Here is a 17,604-nt window from a genome sequence, read left to right on the forward strand (position 1 = left end):
GGAATGATGGGGTTTGCCGCTTGTTCAGGGAATGAAAAAAGTCATCCGGCACCATGGATCTTGGGTCAAAAAACAAAGAAAAGTGTGCAACCGCAGCAGCAACTTTCTTCGTAACAAAAAGAAAAGACTTGTAAAGAGAGAGAAGCTAGTAATAAATAAATGGAGAGCTCCTTTAGAGATATAATAGTGTTGTTGCTGTTTGATGAATTTTCTATTACACGGGGTCGTTTTAGGTCGAGTGCAGCATGGTCAAAAAGACAGAGAGCGAAAAATATTTCGTTTGGACTTTTAGAAGCAGTACTGTCACATTTATCTTCAAAAATAGTTTAAAATATAATGACTTGCTTTGCTATGTTTTGCATATGATTTATACAAATAATTATTAGTCTTGGCGACCGTCGGTGTCTGAAATACCGTCATCTATGAGCGGTGGGGAAATCATGCTATTATTACTAAACCCTTTTTACAAAAAAAATTACTGCTAAATGTTGGTCTAAGAACTCAGCACATAAATTAAAAGCATATGTGTTTATTTGACACATTATGGTTATTAGCTATAAAAACAATAACACGGACTTGCAAGCTGACATCAACTTGGAAACTTTATTTGGGTCGTCTGTCGTAACTATATATAAATATAATGCGACATAATCGGTATTGCTCGATTGCCGTTGTCACCTAGTGAATTTCACGAGGCAGCCGTTTCAAGATTTGGTGACTGCACGGTGAAAATGGTTGAAAAAGTCCTTTATTTAGATCTGATGATCTGATTAGATCAAATTAGCGTTATAATCAATGTTGTGCCAGCTTTTGCTTAGGTGGACACACATGTTTGGTTGATTTTCACGTCGACGAAATATTTTATCTCTGATGTGATCGGGGGCGGATCTAAGGGGGCTAGGGGGATCAAACCCCCTACCTCCCCAAATTAATGGATACTCCCTGAATTCTCTTTTATTTTTGGAAAAAAGAATGAAGAAGAAGAAGGGAGGAAGAAGAGAAGGGGAGGAAGAAGAGGAGAAGAGAGATACGCCCCCTCTTCACTGATCGCTGAATTCGCCACTGGATGTGATGTGAGGAGCTAGTATGGATGATGGTTGGTAAGCGTAAGACCCATCTTTGCTGTAATGGTACATTGCTACAGCAAGTGTTTTTTTAGATACACCAAGTGTATATATCAATTATCACCAACGGCGTAGGAAATGTGGATTGAGTGGATGTCGTCCTTACTGTTATCCTCCACACACATCTTCTTGTTTAAGATTTCTCAATTATGGGCGTATTTAATTAGTCCCTTCTTGCGTGAAGTACAAATTGGACATCTTTCAATTATTGCGTAAATATCATCAAACAGAACAGAATAGGGTCCTGATGCGTTGATGAATGATGACAGTATCTATATTGCTGCTGACAGTGGCTGGCATCGATCGCGGATTGGTGGTTGAGGATTCTGACAAGACGAAGGGAGAACAAAGACGGCCGAGCAACTGGCATCAAAGAACATAACATTAGCATCAGGCTAAGCATTTTCACCTGCCCCTTTTCCAGGTGGAGTTGCTGCTGATCGAATCCTAAGATAGCCACCCCGTTCTCCAGGGATGGCAAGCGGCTGGAGACATCTGCCGAACGAACTCATCAGGTTCTTTCTGAACTTCTCGGGCACGTTGCTGTCGGTGCATCGGAGATTATTCAGACGTAAACTAAAGCTTACTCCAGCGAAAAGCATCAGCACACACACGCATCTGAATGTGAAAGACCGAAGGGCAGATCGGAGGAAAGGCTACCGCAGGAGCCCATCATTCACTCGTGCCCAAAGATGATCGTCTGCAGACTAGGAAGCATAAACACGGATAGATTTTTCTTGGTGAGCTGACAACATCAAACGTTCCAATCAGGTACTACTGGTACCTGGCTCCTGTCAGGCGGACCTCGATCGGGACCTGTTCGAGGTTGGTGTAGCCTTTGTAGCGGCACGCCATTGCAGACGTTCGATCAACGTCATTGCGCAGCTAGCGCAGCGGTACTAGATCCGAGGCAGATATGTACGATGAGGAGTTCGGACATCATGGCAGGTAGTAACTCTCTCTTGACTCTTGATCCTTCTTGTTTGAAAAGGACTCGTGCTTTGCACATTGCAATATGGTTTCACAGATTTCCCGAGCAATAGTAGACCAGGGTTTACGAATGTTTCGATAAGTATTTCGATGTTTTCGCTATTATATCCATCCAGAAACTACATCTCCAATTTTATCCTAAGTCGAATATTTTAAATTTAATTAAGTTTGTAGAAATTAATATCATCATTTATAAAATCAAATAGGTATACTATGAAATATATTTCATGATGAATCTAATGCTACTTATTTGATATCATAATTATATTGGCATTTTTTCTGTACATTCGGCCAAACTTTAAATATTTTGACTTACATCAGTAAAACTTGTGTTTACGCCAATGTCGAACGGAGGCGTACTTGCGAACTACGCGGCTCAGATAACTTCCTTTCTGGCAACAGCGAATCACCACCGTACGACGTGTACAGCCCATCTAGCATCTTCCGCCGCCGCCGCCCGCCGTCCCGTCGCATGCGGCCGACGCCGCCGCTCGCCGCCGGCGGACGGACGGTGGCGAACCTCCTCTCCGCCACGGAGTGGATGCTGCCGTCTCCGGCCAGCCAAGTCCACACCATCTCCGTCCTTCCCTCCCAGTCACCCACCCCACGTCACGAGCTCGCCTTCTCCAACCTCACCACATCGCTCGGGAACGGCGGCGGTAAGGGGGTAGAGGCGGGGAGTCATAGGTTTCACGTGGTGCGCGACGACCTCCTCCACCCGCTCGCCAACGGCAACAAGGCGCGCAAGCTCGACGCGCTCCTGCCCCTTCTCCGCCGCCGCGGCGCCACTGACATTGTCCGTTCCTTCACCAGTGCTCATCCTGCTTTAGGCATCTCGTTCTCTGATATGTTGGCAATGCTCACAGTTCCAGTTGCAGGTTACATGCGGGGGTTGCCAGAGCGCCCATGCCGCAGCCGTTGGTGAGTCCAATGTCTCTGTAAATTTGGTTGCTCGATTCCGATGTATCCCGGAAAATTTGCTTCATTGCTTCACATACCACGTTAATCTGGCATCTCGATTCATTTGCTTAATTCAATTTTGACCACTTGAATCGCGAGTTCCATTTAATATAGAACATATTGTTCGCCTGTGCTTAAATCTAAATTTTGTATCTGAACAAGTTTTTTTCCGTATAAATGGTTTCTCCATGTACCGTTTCAATTTTCTTACTTTATTGACAATTTAGTTTCTCCCTGTGTATCAGCTGTTCATTGTGCCGAATGGGGAATCAGGTCACATATACTGCTGAGAGGCGAGCAGCTGGATGTTCCCACAGGGTATAATCTCATCTCTTTGATGTTCGGCAATGTGACATATGCCTCGCGGTCACTGTATGCCCAAAGAGATGAGATGCTTTATGAACATGCCACAAGGGTTGCAGGTAGTAACGGCACTGTGATGTGGGCTGATGATATTATTGGAGAGGATTTGGTTGTAGATGAGGACACCACTTATGGAAATTGTTCAAGAAGAGTAATGATTGTTAAGGAAGGGGCAGGTACTGTTCAAGCGCTGCTAGGTAAGAAGGGATTGCCCCTTTCTTGTTTTTGTCTTTCATTCATGACTTCACATGATTTTTTTTATTTTCGAAAGAAGAGGATAAACTTATGTTCCGATATGCATCTTTGGTTGATCCCATTTTATTCAAGCTATGTTTCATCAGGACTAAAATTCAGTTCTTAGCAATAAGATCAGTATCATCAAGTACCTTGCCCGTAATATGTTCATTATTTATGCTTGTCCTGAGTTTTGTAAAAAAAGAAAAGTTTTACTGAACCACGAAATAGAAAGAGATCTTGCAACTTTTCACATGATTTATTGTCTCTTCAGGTGTCATGCGGCTAGTGGACTATCTTTCTGGTACGACATTATTTGGACAGGACGAGAAAGTTCATATCGTGGTAGATTCTGGAACAGGCACAACAGCTGTGGGGCTAGCTCTTGGAGCGGTATGTCTAGGGTGCGTTTGATACAATACCTACATATGCTGACTGTCATCATACAAGAGCAAGTAAAATATCCTTATGTTAATAGAAACGGGATTTTAAAAGTTACTTGTCATTGACGGTTGTCATACTAATGTTTTGTTGTTGGAGATCCTTCTCAAACATCCAGAGCACAAAAAGAAAAATGAGAGGAGCTCTTAAATTTTTTACAGCAATTAAAGAGGGAGAGGAAAAAACAAACTCAGACAATTGTTGGCATTTGCATTTTTTCCCTGAGGATTTCTCAGTACAGTAGGCACATGGCTGGCCTGAACTTGCCAATTAAGCAGAGCTTTTACATCCAAGATTTGCGAAAAAGGGAAAAAAGTGGTGCTACTACTTATTCTATTTTATCAGGAATTTAAAACTGCGCCAGTTCTGATTTTCATCATAGAATCACCCAAAGTTGTCCGTGCTGTTCTCTCCACCATCTTTGCTGCATTACAGTATATCACATCTCCTCCTCATGCAGACTTCAGTGGAGGGTTACTGCTGTCATGCTTGCTGACACACTTGAAAGGTATAGACAACAAGAGAAGTCCCTTGTATCTGATTTTGAAAAGCTTTACCCTGGACTTTTCCACAGAATGGTGGAAAATGATACTCATGGCAGTCTAGTTCAATGGGTGAATCGCTCTTCACCTAGAAGGTATGGTTGCTTTATTTTACTTGGTATTTTGTTCAATCCTGTTTAAGTCACTGAAACTTCTAAAAACTTTGGCAAAATCTCGAGCAACCTATAGGAGGATAGTTGAAGAGGATTGGAACTTTGTTGCTGGGGTTGTACAGCTACACCTCTCCCACCAATTGAACTATGTTCAGTTCTGAACACTTCATAGAACTTATAAGGAATAACTTTCGACGCTAAAGTTCCCTGAAACTCCAAAATCATATGTTTTACAGTATAAAGGATCTTGTGCTGATGGCATCCTTGGTATTTCTTTAATTCAATTCTAGTTTCATTCAACGGATAACATTCATCATATTCAGAACCTTGCAATTCACGGGTATCCATCTATTACTTGCAGTGGTATCCTGATTGTGATTGAGGATACCCGTCCACCTTCTCTGTGAGAGGAATCAATATTCAATGTACCCTATTTCGGTGAACCAAGCAGTCATTTTCATGCCTTTGGATGGTAGAGCGAGAAACTTTGGACTTTCCTTTCACAGAACTATCAATACCTTTCACCTTTTTCCTTTCAGATTCGGCAAGGTGCTGGATGGAGAGATCGCGATGTGCCGCCAGGTCGCCCAGCAGACCGGTGTCCTCCTGGACCCGATGTACACCTTGGCCGCCTGGGAGCAAGCCGTGGACCTGTGTCGCCGGGACAGTGAGGCCAAAGTGGTGATGATCCATACGGGTGGCACCCTCGGCCTCTTCGGCCTGGCGCAGAGGTACCCGCCACAGTTCGCCGCAGATGAGCAATCCTAAGCACGCCGGCGTTGGAACGCAGAGTGTGCAGGTGCGTTCTGCAAAAGTATGAAAGTTCCGGGGGCATGGGCTCTGATGTTTGACTTTGAATACTCAAAAGTAGAAAGGGCCGCTTTCTTCTCCCATTGTTGCCCTGTGCGCCACTTTGTAAAAGAGAGTAGATCTTGATCAAGATTTCATTTGGAAGCTGACTTCACATGTCGGCCATTGGGCAGCCTCGCGGCCTGCCGGTGTTGCGTCCCTCGGCGGCTCCCCGGTGTCCAGAGGAAGTGGCTGCATGGATGCGAGAATCCATCTCGCGGAAACTAGTTGGGCCAAGTTGGGTGATCCAGGGGGAAGAGCAAAATGGCTAACTAGTTGGTGATTAAGTATCATTGATGTGACGCCGGCGGCGATCACCAGTACAGATGGCTGTACAGTACAGGCAGTGGAAGCTAGGCGACCGGTGAGCAGGGATGCAATTTATATATATTTTGGATCATTGGATCGATAAAAAGTTTAATAAAATGAGATATAATGGCATTCTGCGATGATTGAGACGTGGAGAACCAAACTACCCCTGAAAATTCAGATTTTCCTGTGGATGATTTGGCAGGATAGACTGCAAACAGCAACACAATTGAGAAAAAGGAAGTGGGATGGCCCAAAGGATTGCAAACTGTGCAATCAGATAGAGGACATCGACCACCTGTTGTTTTGCTGTCCTCTATCCACCTACACTGGTGCTGGGTCAGAGGTAGTCTGGGGTGGAGGAGTATTCCCACTTACAATTGAGGAGGTTCTGCAACAGAAGATTGAGGGGGTCCCCAGGGGAGACAACTTGAGATATCTATTTTTTTTCTTTTTTCTGGAGTGGCGTGGGCTATCTGGCGCACCCGCAACGATTGGGTATTTGAAAACAAACTAATCTCTGTTCGTTCAAAAAAACAAACTAATCTCTAACCTCAAAGCTGTGGCTTTCTACGAGCGTGGAGCAAGATGGCATCGCCTGAAGATCTGGAGAGGAGGTGCACGCTGGTGAAGAAGATGGAGGACGGCCTGGACCTTGGCTAGGCTAGCTTTTCTTGGTTCCGTCGCTACCTTTTGTTTCTAGCCTTTAGCTATGTTGTGTTAGTGGGTGGGGGTGTTAAGCCTCGTGGAGGACTTGTGTGTGCAAGCTCAGTTAGGAGCTCTTCCCGGATGTAAAACTGGTAATCCCATTAACAATCTGCTTTCAATAGAAGCTGGGCTAATGCCTTTGGTTTAAGAATAGCATTCTGCATAAATAATTTAGAAAGAGAAATGAACAGAAGAAATGAACTAAAGTGACATACCTGGTAATTGATTTGCTGAAAAGGATAGGAGACGGTTACGGACCTTTGGTAAACTGGCCTTTGCATCCACGGGCCTGGGCTGTTTAGCTCGCGCCTAGCCGGCTGGGCCACCGCGTGCGACACGCTGCTAGCTAGCCTGCTACACGGTTAGCGCGCGCGCGCGACCTCGCCCACACGCTGAGTCGCTGAGACACGCGGAGGATGGCTGCTACGCCCGCGGCGCCGGCGTCGGGGACGGCGGCGGAGGCATTCCGGCGGGTGTACGGCACCCTCAAGGACGAGCTCCTCCGGGACCCCGCCTTCGACTTCAACGAGGACGCCATCCAATGGCTCGACGGGGCGAGCAATGCACAATGCTACCTACCTCCGCTGCTTCTCTTTCATTCCGCTTCGGTTCGCTGCGTGTTGGAGTTGGAGGCAGCTCTGATTGTACTATGATGCACATATGGGGAAGTGGTGGTAGGCACGATACTCGCAGAAAATCTCATGTATAGATGTCAAAACGAAGAAAAAGAAAAGGCCCGGTTTCATGTAACGTTGAACAAACTAAATCCTCGCAAAAAAAACAAACTAAAAAAAGAAGGGAATCGGTGAATATTTTGTCGGCTGGCAGTGTGTTGAATGGCCGCTTAGACTTGACACGTGACAGTTTGGTGGTTGTTGATTTATTGCAGGAAAGAGGTAGGGCTGGATAACGAACCAGCTGGGCTCGGCTCGGCTCTGCTCGGTCCGGCTGGCTCATTATCCTAATGAGCATAAAAATCGGCTCGGCTCGGCTCGGTTCGGTCTGGCTCGCGAGCTGGCTCGGGCAGCTCGCGAGCCAAACATCGATATACTCTCCCAGGTGAGATATATATATATTAAATAAAAAATATTAGAATAATATATGGTTCTATTTCCATACTTTCAGGATCATATATAATTCTATTGGCGATACTTCCATGATTCATCAATCATATTCCATCAATAACATATGCCCATAAGCTAGCCTATCATAAGCAAAGAGGTTATAAATACTAAGTCTTGATCTCTCAGATACATAAATTGATCGGTCCATTCAATGGATATTGGACCACAAAAGAAATACTGAGTCTTGTAGACGGCCTATAACATATGTGGAAATCATGTTGTACGCGTAGCTCGTTCGGCTCGCGAGCTGGCTCGAACTCGCTCGTTATACTAACGAGTATAAAGTTGTACTCGGCTTGTTAGGAATTAGATAGAGCCGAGTCGAGCTGAGCCGAGCCGAGCTGGCTACGAGTCGAGCGAGCTACCTAGCCATGAGCAATTTTTCTAGGGCAAGAAGTGTGAGTGTGACCCTTTTGCTGCGGTGCCGTGGTGCGGTTCACGCCAGCGTGCCTGCTAGCACGGCAGTACGACAGCAATCACGGAGCAATAGCAGGCCACACGGCCGGGCCATGGGCGTCACACTGACAAAATTGATGGTGTCCACGGCCAGATCAGTCTGAACTCGAGAACATATTATGTTACCGGTCTTTTAGGTGCTACCGCTGTTACCAATAACATCTAAATAGGTGCATGTAAAATTATAACAAAAATATAAATTGGTAGAGAACACAATCATCTATGTGCATGCAAAATTTGAGCTTGAACAAAAATTTACACAAGTAGAAATTTAGGTACTGATTTCTCTTTTTTATTTCTCTTTGCACAAATCTTTGTTCAGGTTAAAATTTTGCATGCACGTAGATGATTGCATCCTCTGTCGATCTATATTTTTGTTATAATTTTACATGCACCGATTTGGATGCTACCGTGTTTGGTATCATGGTAACATCTAACCCTCTATGTTCTCATCTGAACTCTGTAAACTTGTGTACCTAAGGTACTCAATAATGTTCCCATGCTGGAATCTTCAAGTTATTATTGACTTTACCTATACTTCATTACCTCTTGCCGCCATTTCTACTTTTCTTTTCTTTTTTCAGAACACGAGCTGCGCGTTGTTTCATTAAGATCATTTTTACTTTTATTTATCAATGAATTTTGGCCTACTTGCCTATGCAATTTTTGCCTAGTTAATTATTCAACCTTTTTTACCTATTACAAGTTTACAACCAGCTGTTTACATGGTTAGCTAAATTACTTAAACTTTTCTTCTGAGCAGATGCTGGACTACAATGTGCTTGGCGGTGAGCATACATTTGATTATTTGAATTTTGAGAAAAGTCGCACAATGATATCCTTCATTTCATCTTCCTTTTCTTTTTTCCTTTGAGCAGGTTGGCCTCATAGCTATAAATGATGCACTTGTGCTCCGCAGCCAAATTTCACGCATCTTTAGGCGGTACTTTTTCGGGAAAAACTACTACGTTGATCTCCTGGACTTATTCAACGAGGTAATTCTTTTACTCAAAATTGTTGTTACTTTAGGTTAAGTTTTGGCACAGGGCCATAATTTTGTTACTACACATCTAGGTTGAGTGTCAGACTACTTCAGGAGAGTTGCTAGATCAAATCACAACAAATGAAGGGCGCAAAGATCTGAACAAGTATACCGTACATGTGTGTCACCTGTTTATCCCCGTAAAATCATACTATGCCTTATTACTTCTTAGTGCCTTGCCATCTCGTAATTTTACTCTCTTTCCCTGCAATTGATAATATAAGTTTGAATTGTGTGCAGTTATCGCCGCATTGTAGAATACAAGACAGCATACTATTCCTTCTACTTGCCGGTAACAAGAAGTGCTCCGCCTAATATGTTTCTACAGTTGCTTTAGCATCTCATTCTACCCCAGATTGCTTGGAACTAAAGGAGGTTTGGTTGTTGCTGATTTAGCATATTGTTCATCAACGCAAACCTGGAAACTGATTTCCTGTTATTGTCAATACCTACCTGCATCGTTGCAACCTACATCTGGAATGATACAGCCACTACACTAGCAACCAAATGCAAAATGGTCACTGTTACTTTACATACCTGTTCACTCGTTTCACTTTTCCTGATCGGGATTTGAACTATGGCTGGTGTGTGCTGACCATGATTATTCCTCACTGTTAGAAACTGGACACGTACAGCTGATGCCAGTGTTCTGTTAATTCATATCCGTGGAAAGTGCTTGTGCGCATGTTTTAGTGATGTTCAATTTGTCTGTTTTGGTGATCGGAAACCTTTACTCTGGAGTTGTAAATCACTAGTAGCAAAATTCTTTAACCTGTTACAAGGTCGCATGCGCTCTGCCACTGTCCGGTCAGAGTTTGGACGACTATGTTCAAGTGAAGCAAATCCTAGTTGAAATGGGTGTTTACTTCCAAATTCAGGTATAGTAGTCATCTTAGTAGTAATTTGATATTTTAAAACTTGAACGTGTTTCTTTCCTGGGCAATTTTTTGCATTAAATATTAATAATTTCCTTTCAGGACGATTATCTGGACTGTTTTGGTGATCCAGATGTTATCGGCAAGGTAAGTTCAGTACTTCACTATGATACTACCCAATGATCTCTTTGTTTTATTCCCAAAGCATCTTATGGCAGATTGGAACTGACATTGAAGACTTCAAGTGCTCCTGGCTATTTGTTGAAGCACTTCAGCGTGCGGATGAGAAGCAAAAGGATTTCTTGTTTGTAAGGCCCATGGACTACATATGATATATCGCTCCGTTCCAAATCGTATATCGTTTTAGCAAATTTAAATACATAGATTATGTTGTGCATCTAGATATAGCGTATGTCTAGATATATAGAAAAATCTACGTATTTAAATTTGACAAAACGACCTACAGTTTGGAACGGAGGGAGTATATGACTGGAACACAATATTTTAATACATGTGTACCATTTGCAGGAAAACTACGGGAAATCAGATCCTGATTGTATAGCACAAGTGAAGGCTCTGTGCAAAGAGCTCGATCTTGAGGTTGATATTTAGCAAATATTTGGTGCCTTGTGCCTTACATATACAATAGCGTGCTAGTATTTCTGTGTTCAACCCTTTATATATAAATCAGATAAACCATACTTGACATTTTTTTTTCACTTCCAGAGGGCTTTGTCTGTGTATGAAAGGGAAAGATATGAAAAACTGATCTCAGACATTGAAGCACAGCCCAGTGAACCGGTACAAGCGATGTTAAAGTCCTTTCTACACAAGATCTACAAGAGGAGAAAGTAGTAGCATATGGACTCGGCGTCTGCAAAAGTATGGCAGAAACACTAGTGTTCCCTGATATGTTTAACTTGTTGGCGCAACTTTGTTGATAAATAAGAGCACGTTGGCAAGAAAAAAAATAAAAAGAACAGTAAAAAAGTTTCCCTTGTTCTACAGACATGCCATAGTCTCACATTGGTCAGTGTGACCGTCATAAACAGTTAGCCAGATGGACACATCTTGCATGTGTTTCTATTCACTGTATAAGAAATTGTATGTAATAACAAAAAAAAAACTAGTGCCTTTTTCATAGATTATACAAGGGGAAGAATATCTATAAGAGTATTTAAGCTATTGTTACAGCTTTCTGTTCCGTTAGTAGTGCCATTTGGGAAAGGTTGCAAACGCGCCTGTCCTTCACTTCATCTGTCTCCTGGATAGTGCTTAGTGATGGACCAAGCAAACTTCAAAACTGATGCTCTGTACATCAAACCTCTTAAGTCCTAACTGTCTAAACGCAATCTGATCACTGTCAATACTCTATGATATTCTATATGTCTCTGTAGCTGCAGCTGCAAATACTACAGCGATCGATGAGGCTGGTACCAATTATGAACAGTATCCAACCCATCAAAACAGTGAGTAGGAGCTTGTGTAAACATTTTGTTAAAAGTTAACCAGCAGCTGAGCTGATTTTGGCGGGCCAATGACTCCTTGCTCCAACAGATGCATGGCCGCACTATAAGAGAACTTTCTGGCAAATAGAAAACATGGAACAGAGGTACCATTGCATTGGCACCACTCTGTCCTGTACTCCATTTGATAGTTGACATGGTCGATACTCTACAAAAATATTCATAACAAACTATAAGTTGCTGAATGATACAATATAACTGTTTTGTACTACAGAACATGGTGTTTATCTACGAAAAGTGTCCTGTCATAGAGTAAACCATATAAGGCTTGAATTTGCATGCACACTGCCATTAGGAATATAGCTTAAATGATTTGAGGTACCTAAACTTCACACAATAGACATACAGAACAAAATCAAGAGCTTACCTTGATAGCACTGATTTGCTCAGGGCTAGATGAATCATACTCAAATTTCATGGGGTGCCAAGTCATTTTGTCTTTTGGATTTGATGACTGGTTCCATGAGGTATAGGTCAAAGTTCTTCTCTCCAGTTCATCTTCAAGACCTTTGATCTAGAATATTAGAACAATGTGCCAACCATTATGAATCTGTGTGATAACTATATCAGTTCCAATTTTGAGATTTATGGAAGTAATAACCAAGCTTACAGAAAATAATGTCTGCACATAATGTTCATCCGGAATACAATCATGCTCCTGTAGAGCTGCCCCTTTCTGAAAGGTTAAACACAGATATAAATATATAATGTCTCAGACAGAAAACTACATTAACAAGAAACCTTGTGTGCTGTGAGCAACAGCTAGAAGTTAACGTCTTCCTTTTGCAATCATGTGAATAAGTATGACAGATTAGATCTACTTCATCTGAATACATGCTTGAGAATACGTGAAGAGAATGAGACAACGGAAACTCTAGCAGTACCTGGTTTCTTCGTAAATTGAACCCTAATCGTCTCTGCAATGAAAGTGAATTACTATATGAGAACAATAATCAGACACAAGAAAATTCAATTTGAGGATTAGTTGTTCAGTACGAAATTAGTGAACAGGGGATGGAAAATGGGATTGCCTATTAGATCGACAGAATATCCAAAGAAACAAAAGAGAAAGCATCTACCTAATATAGAACTTAGAGAAGTCAGATCATTTACAAAATATAACATTCGCATCGGTAAGATAAAATGAGTCCATATCAAAAGCATAAGACGCTGGTGCAGATCCATCTATGTTTATTACTTCTCTGGTGCAAAATGAATTCTATTTTAGCTAAGACTGCACAGATCAAGGCAAGGATTGTTCTTATATATGATATTTTCCAATGTACATTAAAATTGGCTTCTCATCATTGGAGTATTGGACAACCAGATTAGTAGATAACATTAGAAAACATAGTGAAGAGGAAACCATATTAATAATTGTTTTGGCTAGAAAACGAGAAACAATAGGGATTGAATGCCAAATTTGGCCCAAAACTTTATATGGGGACAGTACATACAAGGCCTAATAAAAGTGTACAAGAAGTGAAGAATGAAGTAAACTAAAAACTTACAGCATTTGGCCTTCGTCCAAGTAACCTCTGGGTCACTACCATCTGTAGAAGTAATTTAAAACCCAAGAAAACTGTTACTGCAACAGGCTGTTGAATATGAAACCTATATTATTTGTGTTATATTGGCACAAAACTAGTTATATTGGTGTAGTATTTTGACAGCTTCATGTAAGATATGAGATCATAATAAATCTGCACTAGTCATATGAACATGGGACCAAGATCATGGTGCTGAACAAAATAGACACTAATCAAGTGGCAATCTTGTAGTTGTTGTATGAAGATGGTTCTGGACGTGTAGACTACCAAGGGTATTCGTGTTTATGGGAAAGAATACCAGAATATAGATCTCATCAAGCAACCTCAGAGTAGTATTTAGACCTTGAAAGTATTTGAGAAGCTTACTTGGTACCTATCCAACGCAGCAACAGGCCACTACCATTCTTAATTGAATCTCAAGTGGCCATATCTTACTTTTTTTTGAACTAGTTGGAAGTTCAAGCATCCAATGATCTAGTACTTACTAGAGAAATGAAGTGATAACGAAACGATAAAATAGTTGCATTGAAATTTCCTTCATTGAATCACATTTCTTCAAGAAGGTCAAGGTTTATAAAGGCCAAATTATGCTAAGAATACATTTTGGTGTCTACATGAAAAGAATAACAACATACCTTGCAATGTCTTCTGAATACTTGTAATACATTTCTGTCACCAACAACAACTTCGGCATGCTTTCTGATTAATACTACCCACTGAAATGAGTAAGTCGATGGACTCAGAATACGGCCCTCAGTAGGTATTGAAATATCTATAAGAACAAGAAAGCTGAGAAACAAATAACCTGAGATCCTTTCCTCCATTTATCCTTCGGAATGGCAGGAGACATGTTTTGATTATAACGCTTCTCTGTCTTGTCAACGAAACTGCAACATGAATTGGATACATTTGAGAGGAAATAATTGAAATACTGCAGATTATGAGAAAATTGGAAGGAACAAACGAGAACTCGCATATTTTCCTCCCATTACCTGTCAACAAAACTTTTAGGAGAAGCCATCAAGTAAGTATATATGTAGCTGAAATTGTAGAGAGGAACACAGCTGCAGAACGAAATGGACAAGTATTGAAATGTTAATATAGAAGCTGCAAACTTCAAATAAGAAATCAAGACATAGTTATACCAACAAAGGAAAGCAAAACACAAATGCAATATAGAGACAGTAGCAAATATAATCAGAATGTAACATCAGACACCCTCTTTAAGCCCATAGAGGAGGCTGCACAATCAGGAGTGTGCAAGAACCCAACAAGGAAAATACAAACAAGGATTCACAGAATGCCTTCACAGTTTCAAATTTTCAGTTAGTTAAGTTACCATCACTTAGCAGATCCAAAAATGTGAAGCAGTATCATCAGACGTCAGCACAGCGGGAAAGGAATGCCTAAATGCATGACAGCATGACTAAAGAACTTCCGGGTCCCAGTCGAGTTCACTTGTCAATTACCATTACCAAACATCTCCTAATGGTTATTAAATTGGTCAAAAGTAAGACAGCATGTCACGCATTTCATCATGGACCGCTTCTTAAAACAAAATTTGAACTATATAAGTACGTACGAACAGGATCAGTTAAGTAGTTTACGCATTGTAGGAAAAGACAGAAAGTACGACACCCACCTATCAGAGAGCAAAACAAAGCGCTGGTTCGCGGGATCCTGGAGCGCGGCGGCAAACAACAACCTCTCCGCCTCGACCATGGTCGCTTCGCCCCACACCACCTGCGAGACACAACCCGTATTTCCCCGAGTCAAAATCGCACCAGGAGGTAAAAAAAAGGAATCCAAATGGTCCAACCTTCAAGCTCCTCGCAAGTTGCCGCCCGTAAAAGTACGGCGATCCCGTGGTGGTGCGGTCGAGCTGGAACCCCGGCGCCGAGTGCACGTACACCGAGAACCTCCCCTCCTCGCCGCTCTGCGAAAACACGCGGCGATCAGGCCACCAATCAATCAATCATTCGATCGAATAGACGAGCTGAATGCGCGGCAGATGAACGAAACGGGTCGATCAGAGAGAGAGGAACCGTAGCCTGGTGCTTACGCGGAAGAAGGCGTCCCAGAGGAAGTCGAGAGGCACGCCCGCGCGGACGAGGAAGAGGAAGGCGACCTTGGCGGGGCCGGCGGCGGGCGGCGGCGCGGCGGGCGGGAGGACGCCCAGGAGGGGCTGCGCGCGGAGCAGAGCCGCCAGGAGGAGCAGGAAGGACAGGGGCGCGGCGAGGCGGAGGCAGAGGCGGGCCCGCGCGCGGCGGCCGGCCGGCGGGAGCGCCGCCACCGACGTCGACCGCTTCACCGGCATCGGCAGGCTGCGGGCGCGGCGGCGGCGGGGTGGTGGTGGTGGGGTCCGTGCCTACAGCTGGGCGGCCTCCGTGGCATCTATAACTGAAGCGGAAAGCGGGGGGAGGGGAGCCCCGAGACCGGGAGAATGGAAGGGGAGTAGGGACCAGGCCGCGCCGCGGGCCGCGGCCGAGCCCGCCCGCCGCGGCGGGGTTAAAGAGGAGGGCCGGGCGTCTACTACGAAAGGCCGAGGCGGGATCGCGTGGCGTCGCGGCGCGGCCGCGCGGCGGAGGCGCGTGGGAGAGACGGTGACGGGTGGCGGGGCGGGCGGGTGACGGTGGAGGCGGCCGCGAGCCGGGAACGGGAGGAGCGATGTGCCGGGCGCCTGCGGGTGCGGGTGCGGCGGTGGTGTGTTTGCGTAAGCTTTTTGTGCGTTTGGCCCCGTGACGCGCACGGCGCCCGACACGGGCGCGGGTGGGGATACGCGGCGGAGTGGGTCTGGAGGCAGGCCCCCCTCGCGTCCTGGTTGGGATCTGCATCTCGAATGCGGTCTGCAGGGTAGGGGATTTGTTAGGTTTTCGCTTGTTATTATTTTTTCTAAAAGGGTACATACGAACGACGCAGTACCCTGTGCTGTGCGTATATGTACCCACAACAATTCAGAAATAAATTCTGAAAAATCCACTAGAATTCGTTCTCAACGGGATTGAATACGCAAACTCTTTAGCGTGGTGAATCCAGCAGCCAAGTGAAAAAAAGACTCATCTTCCTTCTATTCTTCTTTCTTCCTCGTCTTCTTCTTCCTCCACTTCTCTTTTTCATTCTTTATTAAAAATAGAGAGAGCTTAAAGAAATATCTATTGTTTTTAGGAAGGTACCCTGTAGATACCCCTCAGGCTGGGTGGTCCTGCTGACCAACCCGATCGCCCGTTCGCTTGTTATTATTTTTTGATCGAGGGGTTCGAGGATCAGGTGACGCGGGGAATCATAGGCCCGTCGACAGCACGCTTCAGAATTTCTCAGGATTTTTTGGCTTTGGGCACACATATGGCTTGTCGCGATCTGTTTTTCCTTAGATTTAATCGTGATTTTTGCCGGAAGGAAAGAAAGAAATGTGTGTATGGTTGTAGTCTCCGAAATGCTCTCTTCTCACTAAGAATTGCAAAATGAAAACGACTTTCCTGCTTAAATTTATTCAGAAATGTTCGACGATAAAACCGCGGCCATGTGCAAGTGTGGATCTCATTGTTTGTTTGGTCGGTGCATGAGGTACTACAAGTAGAAAAGAACTACCGACCGTCGCCCTCGAATACAATGTTTTACGATTCAACCGAGAGACACAACGAAATCGCAAAAAAAAAAAGAAGAGAAACACGAGGCAGGAAGAGAAAACAACCGGGCTAGCTACGCGTCCTTTTGCCATGGTTCCACCATCGAACTAGAAGACGGAGCGCGCTGATCGACGGTGGAGCACTCGAGGTCTCGAGCCAGCATCCGCGGGTAGCCAGTCTGCGGGCAGGAAGGAGTGCGTCCGTGGCTGTAAAGGAAGGGAAAGGCTAGTGGTGTCCACGGTTCTTCCCGGCACATGCCGCCGCCGCGCCTCTCGCAACCGTCCACCTGCGCTGCGGCGGCCTGCGGGGACTCTGGAAGTCATCACCCACGCTCCGCACGCTGCCGTTTCGGCCAGGACACCTGTCACGGGCCCGTGTTCCACCTCCACTGGACGCGCCGCGCATTGCTCAGGTCGGATTGCACGGTTCCTCTCAGCGCTCGCAGTCGCAGGCTAATCCATTCATCCATCGGACCAACCGGGTCCAAACCCTGGTGGTCTGACGAGACAGGTTGCGGGGGCCGTGCGGTGCCCTGCCCCTCGCGGTCGGTCTCCCTCCCCTCTCCACGCGCGGAAGCAAACGTGAATTTCCGGCGAAACTGACGTTTAATTTGATGGAGAAGCAATGGAAGCAAGCAACGGGAGCGCGGAGCAAAGGTGGTGGGTGCGAGACGGCAAGCGAGGCACGCGTGATGCCGTGCGTTGCGTGATGCTCGGCGTCAGTCCCCGTCGCCTGGTTCAGACGGGGAACAGTTGTCGCTTGATCATTTAGC

At 44.5% G+C, this 17,604-nt stretch overlaps 3 protein-coding genes across 9 annotated transcripts; 2 read left to right on the plus strand and 1 right to left on the minus strand.

Annotated features, from left to right (window-relative positions):
- The first annotated feature begins 2,502 nt into the window (after window positions 1-2,502).
- LOC112892640 (putative D-cysteine desulfhydrase 2, mitochondrial) lies at window positions 2,503-6,781 on the plus strand. 7 transcript variants are annotated; one of them, XM_025959772.1, is made up of 8 exons: window positions 2,503-2,910; window positions 2,993-3,035; window positions 3,320-3,634; window positions 3,946-4,075; window positions 4,573-4,620; window positions 4,687-4,749; window positions 5,307-5,980; window positions 6,131-6,781. In XM_025959772.1, exons 1-7 carry the CDS (start codon window positions 2,587-2,589, stop codon window positions 5,533-5,535), a joined length of 1,152 nt encoding a protein of 383 aa, XP_025815557.1. In that variant the 5' UTR covers window positions 2,503-2,586; the 3' UTR covers window positions 5,536-5,980; window positions 6,131-6,781. The 7 variants fall into 7 exon arrangements, with proteins under 7 accessions (XP_025815557.1, XP_025815558.1, XP_025815559.1 ...); XM_025959770.1 differs by having other exon boundaries at window positions 2,504-2,910; window positions 4,573-4,749; window positions 5,307-5,566; window positions 5,751-5,980; XM_025959773.1 differs by lacking the exon at window positions 4,687-4,749.
- Window positions 6,782-7,049: 268 nt separating this feature from the next.
- LOC112892420 (farnesyl pyrophosphate synthase-like) lies at window positions 7,050-10,985 on the plus strand. Its single transcript, XM_025959593.1, has 11 exons — window positions 7,050-7,191; window positions 7,523-7,529; window positions 8,977-9,001; window positions 9,092-9,208; window positions 9,288-9,376; window positions 9,496-9,547; window positions 10,038-10,133; window positions 10,233-10,277; window positions 10,349-10,438; window positions 10,659-10,730; window positions 10,857-10,985. Exons 1-11 carry the CDS (start codon window positions 7,050-7,052, stop codon window positions 10,983-10,985), a joined length of 864 nt encoding a protein of 287 aa, XP_025815378.1.
- Window positions 10,986-11,191: 206 nt separating this feature from the next.
- Window positions 11,192-15,904, minus strand: LOC112892642. Its single transcript, XM_025959775.1, has 11 exons — window positions 15,269-15,904; window positions 15,026-15,142; window positions 14,849-14,949; window positions 14,199-14,270; window positions 14,012-14,093; window positions 13,842-13,922; window positions 13,168-13,209; window positions 12,541-12,573; window positions 12,267-12,332; window positions 12,024-12,170; window positions 11,192-11,804 (listed from the first exon to the last, which is right to left on the minus strand). The coding sequence occupies exons 1-11, from the start codon at window positions 15,521-15,523 to the stop codon at window positions 11,628-11,630; spliced, it is 1,173 nt and encodes a 390-aa protein (XP_025815560.1). The 5' UTR covers window positions 15,524-15,904; the 3' UTR covers window positions 11,192-11,627.
- Window positions 15,905-17,604: the final 1,700 nt, after the last annotated feature.

Source organism: Panicum hallii, chromosome 5 (assembly GCF_002211085.1).
Source record: "Panicum hallii strain FIL2 chromosome 5, PHallii_v3.1, whole genome shotgun sequence".
NCBI classification, from domain to species: Eukaryota; Viridiplantae; Streptophyta; class Magnoliopsida; order Poales; family Poaceae; genus Panicum; species Panicum hallii.

Coding starts and splice junctions, on each gene's coding strand:
- LOC112892642 (XM_025959775.1), bottom strand. CDS start 15,523: ATGCCGGTGAAGCGGTCGACGTCGGTGGCGGCGCTCCCGCCGGCCGGC. Junction 14,094..14,198: donor CCTAAAAGTTTTGTTGACAG/GTAATGGGAGGA, acceptor TTCATGTTGCAG/TTTCGTTGACAAGACAGAGA. Junction 12,333..12,540: donor TCAATTTACGAAGAAACCAG/GTACTGCTAGAG, acceptor TTAACCTTTCAG/AAAGGGGCAGCTCTACAGGA.
- LOC112892640 (XM_025959769.1), top strand. CDS start 2,587: ATGCGGCCGACGCCGCCGCTCGCCGCCGGCGGACGGACGGTGGCGAAC. Junction 2,911..2,992: donor GCCGCGGCGCCACTGACATT/GTCCGTTCCTTC, acceptor TTCCAGTTGCAG/GTTACATGCGGGGGTTGCCA. Junction 4,076..4,572: donor CTTGGAGCGGTATGTCTAGG/GTGCGTTTGATA, acceptor CTCCTCATGCAG/ACTTCAGTGGAGGGTTACTG.
- LOC112892420 (XM_025959593.1), top strand. CDS start 7,050: ATGGCTGCTACGCCCGCGGCGCCGGCGTCGGGGACGGCGGCGGAGGCA. Junction 9,002..9,091: donor GGACTACAATGTGCTTGGCG/GTGAGCATACAT, acceptor TCCTTTGAGCAG/GTTGGCCTCATAGCTATAAA. Junction 10,731..10,856: donor GCAAAGAGCTCGATCTTGAG/GTTGATATTTAG, acceptor TTTCACTTCCAG/AGGGCTTTGTCTGTGTATGA.